The 13,872-nt window shown below is 39.5% G+C and overlaps 1 protein-coding gene across 15 annotated transcripts in view; it reads left to right on the top strand.

The window, feature by feature from the left end:
- LOC145342171 (phosphatidylinositol-binding clathrin assembly protein) overlaps positions 1 to 13,872 on the top strand; it is a 167,996-nt gene that overhangs the window by 134,821 nt on the left and 19,303 nt on the right. For 9 of the 15 annotated variants that reach the window (XM_080187486.1, XM_080187478.1, XM_080187476.1 and 6 more), the window contains 4 exons: positions 3,858 to 3,941; positions 4,435 to 4,500; positions 6,973 to 7,083; positions 10,248 to 10,385. In XM_080187486.1, coding sequence (XP_080043612.1) covers positions 3,858 to 3,941; positions 4,435 to 4,500; positions 6,973 to 7,083; positions 10,248 to 10,385 — 399 coding nt within the window. The remainder of the gene's footprint in view (positions 1 to 3,857; positions 3,942 to 4,434; positions 4,501 to 6,972; positions 7,084 to 10,247; positions 10,386 to 13,872) is intronic. The other 6 variants (XM_080187482.1, XM_080187479.1, XM_080187484.1 and 3 more) reach the window with 4 other exon arrangements.

Raw genomic sequence — 13,872 nt, 5'->3', positions numbered from 1 at the left:
AAGGGCCTGTTTCCGTGCTGTAAAAGTCTGACTCTACAAGACAAACCATGATCAGAATTAGAAAACTTCAGATTTAATTGGAGCAATTTTTCAAGGAATTAGCTAAATGATAAACTCTGAAAATGTCTTCTCCAATGAACTGAGAAAGTGGCTGTGTATGTTACAGCAGAAATAAGTTTAAAGTTTCCAGGGTTTATCTGGTTTCATCCTTACTGTGGAATTCATCTTTCACGGTGGTAAAGAAGAGTGTTATTGGGTCTAAGCATAAAATAAAGTATATTTAACGACTTAATTTGAGGTAGTTCTTCAGTAGAATGGCTCAATTGCTAGTACTCCTGACCAGTGAGACATTGAGGATGGAATTTTTCAGTCCTGTCAGTGATGAGTTTCATGCCGAGCAGTGTGAAAATTTCAGAGTGAGGCCAAAAGCCAGATTCTTGCCAGCAGAAAAACTAGTCTCAATTTCCCCCTATTTTCATGGCAGGATGATGGCAGACTGGCTTTCCCATTGATGTGGAAGGAATGCAATTTGCATACCTTAGCATGTCATGAATACATATTAAAAATTCAAGTTGCCAGAATTGCATTCTCCTTCCTAATTATATGCCAAGCCAGCAGGAATTTGACCAATCTAAATCATGAACATATATTGCGTGCAGCTGCTCACCTTCACGTCACTTGTGACTGAGGTGAAAGCAGCGTTCCAAGCCTCCCCCAACAGAACCCACTAGATCCTTGGTGATACTAGTGTTTGCTCACACTGGTGGGACATTGCTTCTCAGCCTGTTGGCTAAGATCACGTGTAGTTTTGCTGTCCTGCACTTGGTTGAAGTCATGAGGTTACAAAGAGGCTTCGTTTGAAGCAATTTTTTATAAATATATCAAAAGGAAGAGGCTGGCTAGGGTGAATGTTGGTCCTTTAGAGGATGAGAAAGGGGCCCTAGTGGTAGGGGATGAGGATATGGCTAAGGTATTGAATAACTTTTTTGTTTCTGTCTTCACGGAGGAGGACGTGAATAATTTGCCGGGTGTTAGCGATGGAAAGGTGGTAGGACTGGAGGGTCTTAATGACATTACTGTTACTAGAGAGGCGGTGCTCGACAGACTGGAGGGGCTGATTGTGGACAAGTCCCAAGGACCGGATGGAATGCATCCGAGGGTTCTGAAAGAAATGGCGGAGGTGATAGTGGATGCCTTGGTGGTTATTTTCCAGACGTCACTGGATTCCGGGGAAGTGCCGGATGATTGGAAAACGGCTCATGTTACGCCGTTGTTTAAGAACGGTGCCAGGCAAAAGGCGGGGAATTATAGGCCGGTTAGTTTAACGTCTGTGGTAGGTAAAATGTTAGAATCTGTCATTAAGGAAGAAATTGCGAGGCATCTTGAAGGGAATTGCTTGATAGAGCAGACGCAGCACGGTTTCATTAAAGGGAAGTCGTGTCTGACAAATTTACTGGAGTTCTATGAGGATGTGTCTAGGGCGGTGGATAGAGGAGAGCCGGTGGATGTGGTCTTTCTAGATTTTCAGAAGGCGTTTGACAAAGTACCTCACGAGGTTATTGCAGAAGGTCGAGGGACATGGAGTTGGGGGTAGGGTGTTAGCGTGGATAGAGGATTGGTTGTTAAATAGGAGGCAGAGAGTGGGGGTCAACGGGTGCTATTCGGATTGGCGGATGGTGACTAGTGGAGTGCCCCAGGGGTCGGTGCTGGGGCCTCAGCTTTTTACCATTTATATAGATGATGTGGAGGAGGGAACCGAGTGTAGGGTGTCGAAATTTGCTGATGACACCAAGATTGGTGGAACGGCAAATTGTGCGGAGGGTGTGGAGAGTCTGCAGAAGGATCTAGATAGGCTGGGCGAATGGGCCAGGAAATGGCAAATGGAATTTAATGTTGGCAAGTGTGAGGTGGTCCACTTTGGTAGGAAGAATGGTAGGAAGGACTATTACTTACGGGGCGAAAAACTGCAGCAGGCGACGGTGCAGAGGGACCTCGGGGTCCTTGTGCATGAGTCGCAAAAACCCAGCTTGCAGGTGCAGCAGGTGGTCAGGAAGGCGAATGCGATGCTGGCCTTCATAGCGAGGGGGATTGAATATAAAAGTAGGGAGGTCTTGCTGCAGCTGTATAGGGCATTGGTGAGGCCGCAGCTGGAGTACTGTGTGCAGTTTTGGGCGCCACACCTGCGCAAAGATATTTTGGCCTTGGAGGGAGTGCAGAGGAGGTTTACTAGGCTGATACCGGAGTTGAGGGGGTTGAGCTATGAGGAGAGGCTGAATAAACTGGGCTTGTACTCGTTAGAGTTTAGAAGAATGAGGGGAGATCTCATTGAGACGTATAAGATGATGAATGGGATGGACAGGATAGAGGTGGAGAGACTCTTCCCGCTCAAAAAAGACAGTAGGACTAGGGGACACAGCCTCAAGATAAAAGGGGGGCGGTTTAGAACGGAGTTGAGGAGGAACTTCTTCACTCAAAGGGTGGTGAATCTCTGGAATTCTCTGCCCGTTGAAGTGGTGGAGGCTGCCTCGCTAAATATTTTTAAGATGCGGGTTGATGGGTTTTTGATAAGAGAAGGGATTAAGGGTTTTGGGGAGAAAGCGGGAAAGTGGAACTGAGCAGCGACAGATCAGCCATGATCTTATTGAATGGCGGGGCAGGCTCGAAGGGCTAGATGGCCTACTCCTGCTCCTATTTCTTATGTTCTTATGTTCAATTTTTCGAAGCGGTATCTTGGCCTTTTGGACTAAGATGCAAATGAGAACAAGCCTTGGAGAAGCTGGGACCATGTAGATCAAGCCCAAGACAGGAAGTGGTGAGCCTGTCTTGTCAGCTTGGATCGGGAATGTCTCACTTGTTGACACTTAGAATTTGATTTGTTTGAATTGGATCTAAACAAAAAAAATCTTTGGGGCCTGCCAATCAACTGGAAACTCGCTACTAATATTGCTTGCCCCAGCACTTAGTCTCCAGAATGGAGAGTTCAACCCTAGTTATTCAGACTTGTTAAGGGGAAGCAACTAAAGTGGATTGTTCATGTGAAAGACCTCTTGGGTGATTTTATCAACATCTCGATGAAGGAATGATTCTGATGCTGTTTGGTCAATTCCATCATTACGAAGTGCTGCTTTAATTAACTGCTTCAATTTAAGACTCAAATAGTAAATAATGCTGGCGATTAGATTAGAGCTGAGCATTTGCCAAATCTTGAAGCCAACTGCCAGCTTCTTCAATTACTGGGTGATAGAGTCAGTATGCAATGCTTTTAAAAACATGGCTGACTATATAAGAGGAAACCTAGGGAAATAAAATTAAGGTGAAAATTGCAGGATTTAATATTGTAATAAATCACTTGTCCTGTTTTTCCAGTTCCGTTTTTTTGTTTTAAAATGTCTGAACATTAGTCACTGCAAACTTGGCTCTTAAGTTTACATTTGTTTTCTGGTCTGAATTTGTGCCCATCTTTCAGATCTGCATAAATTGGGGTTTGAACACTTCAAAACTTCAGCTGGTAACTTGCAAATTTTTGATACTGTTGTGTTTTTTTAAACAGACTGCAATATTTCAGGAAGAAATCTGTTTTCAAATATCCTTCACTTTACCCACATAGCTATTGGCTAGAACTGCTATTTTGTTTTTTTTTCCATTTTAAAAAAGAGTGTACAACAAACTTAAAAATAGCTTTAAATATTATTGTATTTTGAGGTTTCCAAACAAAAACCATTTGAAAAACTGTGTAAAAAATGTTTTTTTATTTCATGTGATCATATTCAGATCTGTAAAATCATACTACCCTGTCAATGGAGTAGTGAAACTGAAAAATCTTAGTACTACACATAATTTTTGTAACTCTTTTCTAGATGTATTCAACTCTTTTCCTGAACCAAGTCCTGCTTTATCTACAAAAGTTGAACACTTCCCTGAGGTAGACGCCTTTGCTGCAGGTATCTAAAATGCATCATCATTTCAGTGCAGTGGTGACTTGTTTTAATTATCAGCAGTTTGAGTTGTAGAAATGGCAGCGCAGAAAATGACCAATCTGCTCATCTATTCCAGCTCCACCAGGCAGCCTGGAGTTAACAGTTTTATGCCGTATACTATTCTGTCTATTTAAATTGTCACAGTTATTTCACATAATAACTGAGTTTTTTTTTTAAGAGTCTATTTTTATTTTTTTATGTTCTGTAATTGTGGTCATGACTAGATTTTTTTTAGATATAGCAATTGGGTAACAACATGGTTTAAATGTACAGATAACTTGTATTTCAACTGTAGAGATAAACAAGTTATGTATCTAGGCTCCTAGTACCTGAAAATTCTGTCATAACTAATGCATGGTCAATGTGAATATGGAATCTGGTAAATGGACATGGCTGTATTCTGCATCTTGGGAATATGCTAACTTTCATATCTGAAGTCCCTTTTTTTCTGCATCAGATTCTTTCACCTCAAAAGGACCTGCTTCTGTTCCTGAAGTTATACCTACCCATGATCCCTTTCTTGGTGAGTTGCTTCATGATGGGAAGTATGGTTTCTGTCTCTTGATTTCTGTCTCCCACCTGCATATACATTTGCTTCCTACTTCTCACCCACTCAAGGTCTAATGGTTTTTCCACTCGTGTTTGTATTGTACTCTTGCTTGCTTGTACTCCAGACTATTTTCTTTCCCCCTTGCACAGTCTCTATATCTTGCTGTTGGAGATGCTCACTTGCATTGTCTCTCATTCATGCAGACCCCATCTTTTCCTCTCAGTAGAATCCTTCAGTGAATGGAAATGCTTCATCCTATCACAAGATTAGATGAATGAGGATTCATCAACCCAGAAACATCCTAAAGTTCCCCCACTTCCTTTCACTGCTCCTAAACTTTGACCACTTTGTGTGAAGAACTTACTGATCAGTGGTAAATTTACCTTCTAATTTGAACCTATCTTACTCTTGCAGTTTAATTTCAAGTAATAATAACAATTCCCTTTTTATACTCCTTTTTGAAAGCGTCCAGTTCCTCTATCTCAGTGACCATAAATGATTGCAGATACCATCTGACTAGATTGGGAAACTGTTTAGTAATAGCTGCCTCTGGTTTGTACTTTGCTAGTTGCTACACATCTTAGTTGGGGATCGGTTAGCTCAGTTGGCTGAGCAGTGTGGTTTGTGATGCACATCAGGCCAACACCACAGGTTCAGTTCCTGTACCAGCTGAGGTTATTCATGAAGGATTGCCTTCTCAGCCTTGCCCCTCGTCTGAGGTATGGTAATCCTCAGCTTAAAATCACCACTAATCAGCTCTCCCCCTCAAAGTATGGTCATCAGGGATTATGGTGACTTTACATTTTCCTAAACAGCATATGCAGGACCTGAGCACAGGCTGACTGCAGTTAGTATGTTGTCAAAAGTACACAAATCAAGAGAAAGAAATTAAGTTCCAAGAGTCATCTTTAAGCTGCAAAGTTGGGAACTTATTAATCAGTGTAGTTAATGTAAGGTAACTAGACTTTGGTTGTTTGTTTCATAATATAACTCTGGTTCTCAAACCCTTTTGTTAAAGGACCATTTTTCAAATGAATTAGTAATCACAGATTCCCTATTTAAATTATAATAGAAATAAAAATTTGATAGGCATAATAACTGTTGCTACTGTACTGACATCAGTTCAGTGAATTCTGTCTGTTTGGTGCCAGCAAAATCAAAAAGCAGCCAGATGGTTATTTACATAGTAAGTTCTACTGCCATTGTCAGTGTTCAATCCCCTCTCCATATATGATAGCTGTATTGTACTAAATCTGCCTCAGGCCCTCGCTCGTTTGCTTATCTGGACCACTTCCTGTCGTCTTTTAAGGTTTTCAGATAAAAGCAGGGGTAGATTGGTGTTCTTGATGCATCTCATTATTTTGAAAAGTCCCCTCCTCTCAAAGTCTCTGAATCTTATTCAAGTTACTTTGCAGATACGCACATCTCCGGAAAGGCTCTACATTGATTTCAATCCCCACAGGGCCCTGTAGATCCCCGTTGTGAAGTGCTGTTGTAACTTGAGTATAAATTACTGAATTGAGCAGGTTAACTTTTGATCAGATTTGGTTATTGGAGAGTTGACCATAAATCATTGACTGCAGAAACCTATTTTAAAGTTGTTGTGATTTCTTGGGTGCATGTAACTTTTAAGATCTTGCGACATTAAAAAGAGAATACAGGAATTGGAAGGCTAAGCAGCTTCATGGACAGAGCAAGAGACTTAATATTCAGTCCAGTTATCTTTCTTCAGGGTGTTTTTCTGATCTTCTAAGATATTCTGCTCTTTTAGTTGTAATATTGCTGTTACTGAATATTCCTCCAGTTGATCAAGTTCGTCTGTGACAGCTTTACAATAGTGGCATTCAACTGAAGGTCTCAGGCATTCACCTTTTGAAGTATTGTATTTAAAACAATTTGCAGAAACAACTGGTAGACAACTTTTACATTGAAAGAAATTAATTGTACTGGTAGGATTATTTGGAAAAATAATATAGCAACTGTGACATTTTAGAAATAAAATTTATAGAATGGCTCAAAAAATGATTGAAGCTCTTGATTTGGAATTTCTATATTAGTGTTAGTTTCCTTGCCTCTGACTCTGAAGGTTGTGTGTTCATATTGTACTATGCGGTTTTAGCTGACACTTTGGTACTGAATGTCAGAGGTGCAACCTCTGGATTGCATCTTTGGATGCAACAGGTCTCTTCTGGCTAACTTGCTGACTATTAACAGATTATACATCTATTCAAAGAAAATCAGGGAATTACCCTGGCTGTACCATTTCAGAAGTAGATCAATGTGTCATAAAGAATTTTGGGACATTTTCATGGTGCAGGAGGGTAATATGTAAGTTAATCAGTTTCTCAGTCTCCCTGTCTCCTTTTTTTTCTGTTTCATGTGAGTGTGTTCCTTTTTTTTCTCTGTTTTGTATTTTATAATGATTGTGTTAAATTCTTCTTCCAGGATTTGCTCCTCAACCAGCCCCACAAATGATGGCTCCAACAGCACTGAATGTGGACTTTGACTCAGTGTTTGGATCCAAATCGGGCCTCAATGATGCCAAGAATGCAAGCGGTAAATGCATAATGTTCATTTCACATTACTTGCCTACGTACTTCATTATATAGCAAATTGCAGTAACACTAGTAAAGCTGATGGTGTACTGAAGCAGAGCCATTTTTAAGAGGCATTACAGCCAAACTTTTCTATTCTGTAAGATACTCAACATTCCTTGTTCTCTAGCTATGGCAAACTGGCCTGTCTTTAATTAGCTGACAAGAGACTTGAGCCTAAATATTTGACTATATAGCACCTGCTTTTCCTCTTTGGTGGCAAAGAGTCACCTGTTGCATGTTGCAGCTTGCTGGCCTGATAGTGTGTTCCAGATTTCATATTGGAGACTTTCCATTCAAGTGCAGGGACCAATTCAAGCAGATTTTTTTCTTGGCTTCAGTTTTTATTATTTTTTTTTTTGGAAAATATTTTCTGCCCCCTCCACACTATTATTGAGATTTAGTATATGCAAGCATTCCAGACTGGAGAGACTAAGGACCGAGGTTTTTCTGGGTTTCAGAATTTTCTGGATTATAGACTAATGTTAAAATATGTGAACCGGATATAAAGATCCACCTGAGATGTTAAATATGCCTAAACTATTAATAAAGCACAAAAGGGTGGAAAATATGAGCTGATGTATTAGTGTGCAGGTGACCACTGTTCAATTTTTTATTCTGGACAACAGTTCAGCAATAACACACCTTTTATAAATGTTATTTAAGGCATTGTTAATTCCAGTGCATTCATAGTATACACTTTTGAAGATATTTGCAGTTATTTCACATTCTTTCTTAATTTGTACTCTCCTCACTAATGATTCCCAAACTATTTGTCAGTTTGACTCTATTTTAATACATATTCAGTAACATCCCCCTCCCCACAAACACATGGCATTCAGCTCCTTTCAATATAACATATAGCTCTCTCCTCTTCTCTCCCCTGCCCCCCCCCCCCCCCCACCACACACACACACACACACACACACACACACACACACACACACACACACACGCCTATCTCCACACTTGCTCTATAAAGAACACTTCTTTCTTCCTGCCCCAGTGTAGTTGTCAGTGTGTTTGATTCAGAGTGCTCAGTCTAAAGTAAGGAGCTTCAAAAGTGTACAACAAACAGGCAGGAGCAGAAGTACAGCAAAGTTTGCAGCTTCCAGTCACCTTCCTGGCTTGGTCACATGGTGTCTCAGCATCAATCCAGAGGGGCTCAGCTGTTGCAACATCGTGAGTGACAAGTTTGAGAATTACAGGCCTGATTGGAGAGGGAAAATAAATTGGACCTCTTTTGGCATTCAGACTGAATAGGTTACAGTGTAGATGTATACTTCCACTATAAATGGACCATGCTGTCTATATTTTTTAATCTCTTTGGAGTTTTATTGCCTGTTGAGTGCTCCCCTAATATGCTGTGTGGAGCTCTGATATTGATTCAACTTTCTCCTGGCTTTACATGCTACCACTTTGGGCTGATGTCATTTTACCGAATGGGTAAGTTGGATTTTATTGACCAGTTGAGTTTTGGTAGTGGAGATCATGGGCCACAGCTTGTTTGGAGCCACTCCATACACACTTAGCTGTGCTCATTTTTTCAGTGTCTTTCTCACACAGTCTTCCTGACAGTTCAAACAAGATCCAGGCAGTGTAGTAGATCCCTGGGTCCAGCGTTCAAATACAAAAACAGCAAAGCAGAAGACACGCCCTTTAAGACACTATTGTTGAGAGAGGGGAGGGGGGAACCATCCAAAATTAGCAATTTATCTTGCCTCATCAGATGGTTTCCCAGCACAGTGCAATTGTCCAGGGAAAGTTAGAAGCTCTGGACGATTACCATGTAAACCTTTACCCGGGAGCCTTTACCTAGGAACTAAGGAAGTGTTGATCCTTATCAGGTCTGACTTGTACGTGACTCCAGACCCACAGCAATATGGTTGACTCTTAACTCCTCTCAAGGGCAATTAAGGATAGGCAGTAAATGCTGGCCTTGCTAGTAATGTTTATATTCTATGAACAAATAAAAATCCTTTCATTGAGAAAATCCAAAAAAAATTGCGTTTTAATGGAATAATATTTGTGACAATGTCAGTTGATGAAAATTGCAAATTAGTTTGCTGAATATTGTGATGATACTGTGACTTTAAGAAATATATGTATATCATGTTTCTTATAAGGAGTATGTTCAGAATTGAGATCTGTTTTACAGGGTGCCAATTTGTCTAAGAAATCTCTTAAAATTAGTAAGTGGGAGAACAGGATAAGTACACAAGTGTTTGTTTAATCAGAGCCTTGTGTTTCTCCTGGGGGTTTCAGTGTTGTTTAAGTTAATTGGCATGGACAGAGTCATGTGCTTAATGGGAGGAGTTAAGCTTACAGGGAAGAAATACAGTTTGTTTCATTTTTAAAAAATACAAGCATATGCTGTTTGAATTGCCAGAAGAAATATTCTCTCTCCAGATGTGTTCTGAGAGCTTTAGGACTGTTAACCTAAGGCAACCAAATGTCTTAAACCAATTTTAAAGAAGGAATTGAAGTCTATAAGAGGAATATTGCTTGAAAACAAAAAATGAAAAGTAAGCAATTAAAATTACAATTAAAAATTGTATCTTTTCTTGCTTAAAAATTGTTCAATTGTTAAAAGTTAAGCTAATTCATTTGTTATAGTTAACTGTTGTTAAATAAAATTTGTTTAATTAGAAACTTCCCAGTATGTCAATAGAATTTTACCTAGAGTAAAATATCATATTCTCTCATTAATGCCAAAATAACAAATTTTTGGGGTCTAGTCTGACTTCATGATATGTCTTGGGTTTCTGACCTGGTATCCTAACAAAATTGAAAATATTAATCTCCTATTCATTGTCTTCCACCAAACACAATTTTTATCTTGGCCCCATCCAATTTTTATACTCAGCATAGGAAAACAGTTTGAATAGCGATTTGAGCTTTCAGAAAAGTTTTTGGAGTCCGTACACATTATCTGCTTCAGCAGCAATCAGTGTGCTAAATTAATGTAAATGGTTGAGGTAGAAGTGGTACTGAAACACTTGAGCCATTGTTTGGAACATATTGCATTGTCCAGAAAGCAATAACATTTGGAACTTGAAAAGATGCATTGTAAGATTGCAGATGTGGACTTGCTTAACCTTGTTGCGCTATTATTTTCTTACTAAGGTTTTGATCAACCAGGTGAAATGCTGATGCCGCAGCCAACTCTCCTTGCCAAAAATGATACAACACCACTAGTGAGCCAGCAAAACAACAAACTACTAGCAACTGACTTGGATTCATCCCTCGCCAATCTTGTGGGCAGTATGTAAAAGCTAGCCAGTCTATGCTACTTGACAAGAGTTGTGAAAGGCTAAAGATGTGATTGTGTGCAGTTCTACTTCTAAGCCACTTATCTAGTGACTCCCACTCTTGTTAAACTGTTACACCTAGTTCCACAAGAATAACTGTTTGGAGATATGTAGTTTAGAAGTCTAATTTGATTAATGTTTAGAAAGCTGAAGAGCCTCAAATTTCTTTCCTCAACAAATACATTGGAGATGGTTAGAAGTCTTCACCAAATTTTCGGTACTGTAGCTGTTCTTATGCTGTGTTTTAAATAGTTATTAACCATTTATCTTTTCCTAAATAGTTGAAATTAAAAGTAGCCTTTCTCACGTGGAATTTGAGTTCTCACCCAGCAATCGGTTTGAAGCTTTGGTTGACTTTTCTTGGGAAAGATCGTTCAATTACAAGGCATCTTAGAAAGGGGGAACTATAATGATCATTGAGGGAGATATTAAGGTATGGGGGACTGAGCAGGATGGGAAACCTTACTAATCCATATTTTCCCAATTGATTGTTCCACTAAAATTAAATACTACATTGGGAACTGTGCCAAGATGGATTCGGAACCCCAGGGTTTAACTAATTGTAGAGAGATTTTGGGGGAGGGGAAGTGAGATTTAGAAATGAGTAGCGATAGGCACCAATTTGAACCCAGCTGATTTTTTTTGTATACTTATTTAAAGAATACATACTGAGTAATTTTTTTATACTTCTGGTAAGCTGAAATTTGCTGCAGCAGGACAACGAATGGCTTATTTTAGTTAAACTTGTCATTGCGCATTAGGGTTTTTAATTTTACACTGAGCAAATTGCTTGAAGTGCAAACTGATAACATAGCAGTGGAGGAGGTAGATTTTCTGAGCCCAGAATGAATAAGACAAGCAACAGTGCATCTCTTTTAACCAATCAAATCAAAGGTAAATAACAGCACAAGTATTGAGTAGGGAAGTGGTAAATTAGAGGATGTAAAAATGGCAAATCAGATACAGAAAGGCGAATAGAGAAGGAAAGAATTACTTAAGAGAAAAGTTTACATTTTTGCAATTGCTAACAACAATTAAAACTGAGAATAAGACTCCACACTTGTAATAGTTTTCAGTGCCAGAGATAGTGTTATGCTCACAAGATGGCCATTCAGCTGGATGGCAATCCAGTTTCCTTTTTAAGTCATTGATTGTCTCTGCTTCTGCCAGCCCTTAGACAGCAAGTTCCTGGTCATTCCTACTCACTGCATTAAAAAGTTGTTCTTTCCACCTTGCTGCATCTCTTGCTAGAAAGTTAAATCTGTGTCCCTTGACTACTGATATTAAATTGACCAGCCTGCAGTTGCTGGAAATGTTCTTGCATTCATTTTTTGAACCTGGGTGTCACTCTCCAATCCACTGGCACCTTCCCCAAATGTAGGAAAGATTGATAGATTATGTAAAGCCATTGTGCTATTTCCATCCCCATTTCCTTTAAGAACCTGGATGCAGGCCATCCAGACCAGGTGATGCATCTATTCTAAACATAGCCAATTTTTCCAATACACCCGGCCTATCATTTTCACCAAATCTATTCCTTCCACCATCTCTGCTTCTACTGATATTTCCCAGCATCCTGTTCCTTTTGTAAACACCAATAAAATGTACTCAACAATTATTCTAATCTTTCCCTGTGCCTCAAAACATGTATCACTCTCTGACCCCAGGTTTCATGCTGCCTCATATGCCTGCTTAATATTTATATGCCAGTTGAGGATTTTTGGGTTCCCTTTTACATTAACTGCCATTCTACTCTCATTCTCTTTGCCCTTTTTATTTTACTCTTCACTTCTTCTCTGAATTTATTGTATATAATCTGATTATCACTGAAAGAATTCGCCTCGTTATTCCAGTATGTTCAAGATGTAAGTGACTTCATAGACTTCCATGGGTCCTGTCAAGACTGAAGTTCTGATGTGAGATTGGCATGGATGCCCACAGAATTTGCAGTTCATGTTGTCATTGTTGATGCTGTAGTGCTTTCCCAAAAGGGGCATTCTGCAATTCAGAACTTTGTAAGGTTTTTTTTTAGGGTATCCTTGTATTTTTTATACTGACCACTATGATGATGTTGAGCCTGAGATAGATCTTCTGTGGAAACTATTTGGGAATTCCATGTGGATTCCAACCAAGTTGAATTTTCATTTTGTTCGGCACAATAGAGGACCTCATTTTGTGAGTTTGTCCTGTCATTGAATTCTCATGATAGATTTTGGATTTCTTTGGTGGATGCATTCCTGAATTTTGTGGTGCCTAGAAGTGACCAAGGATTCTGTGCCATTCAGCAAATTAGTATGAACAATTGTCTGGTAGAGTTTTATTTTTCATCTTCAGCTTAATGCCATGCTGCTTCCAAACATGATGATGGAGTGGATCGTAGGCAGAACTTGCTTTCTGAATGTATGTACTAATGGCATCAATAGAGAGCACATTACCAAATTGAGAATTTTTCTACAGCCTTGAGAGTGGTGCCATCAATGGTTACATCCGGTGCTTCATAGCATGTGCATGCTGCTGGCAAAACATAACCTGAATTTTGGATATCTTTGCCATTGTTCGGATGCATTCCTTCTACATACAGAAGCCTCTGTGACTTAGGCACACAGTCTGGAGAGACTGAAGATCTTCCATGAACGGAAACTAATGTTGATATTTGCAGGCATGTTTCTGGTGCTTTCTTTAAACATTGCAACAAAAGAAGAGATTTAAGGGTTAGGGAGCCATGACCACAATCTTGTTTTATGCCATTGGTTACCCCAACAGAATTAGACATCTTGCCACAAGCACAGACGCTCCCAATCGCAACATAGATGCAGGTTTTGACAAACTTGTTTGGAAATACAAACTTGAAGAGCACATGCCTTAGACCAGATCAACACACATTGTCAAAAGCTTTAGTTAAGTCTCTGAACAGCTCATATATAGATCCTGATGTTGCTTACTGCAGTTGTCATGTAGTTGCCTTGCTACAACCATATCAGCTGTCCCAGTCTTGACTCTAAAATGACACTTTGCTTCTGGGAGGACATAATCTACAAGGTTGTATAATTGTAGATTTAGTAGAATCCTTGTAAGGATTTTTTCTGTGACTGTGAAGCCTTATTCCTTGGTAGTTGCACGATGGAGTTTTTATTAGCATTTCACTGGGCTTTTTTGTTGACTGTGGGACAGCTAGCAGATCTGCATGTGTGAGAAAAAATGAGAGGTGTTTCATACCTCTCATCAAACCAGTCCTAATGCTTGTGCTTGCAGTATCCAAGGATATCTACTGAAACCTTGAAGATCTTCAATGACAGAGCTGTTTTCATTCATCTTTATGGCAATTAAGGGAGGAAAATCAAACTGTTGTGGTGTCAAGTTGTGTAGTAAGATCTGAGGAAGGCTTAAAGAATTTACCTGATATGCATCATACATTCTTTTTGTTTCATCAAATTTTCTAT

Source organism: Carcharhinus amblyrhynchos, chromosome 4, assembly GCF_965287045.1.
Source record: "Carcharhinus amblyrhynchos chromosome 4, sCarAmb.v2.hapA, whole genome shotgun sequence".
Taxonomy (NCBI): domain Eukaryota; kingdom Metazoa; phylum Chordata; class Chondrichthyes; order Carcharhiniformes; family Carcharhinidae; genus Carcharhinus; species Carcharhinus amblyrhynchos.
Note: the sequence above shows the minus strand (reverse complement) of the source record. Positions and strands in the feature narration are given on the sequence as shown.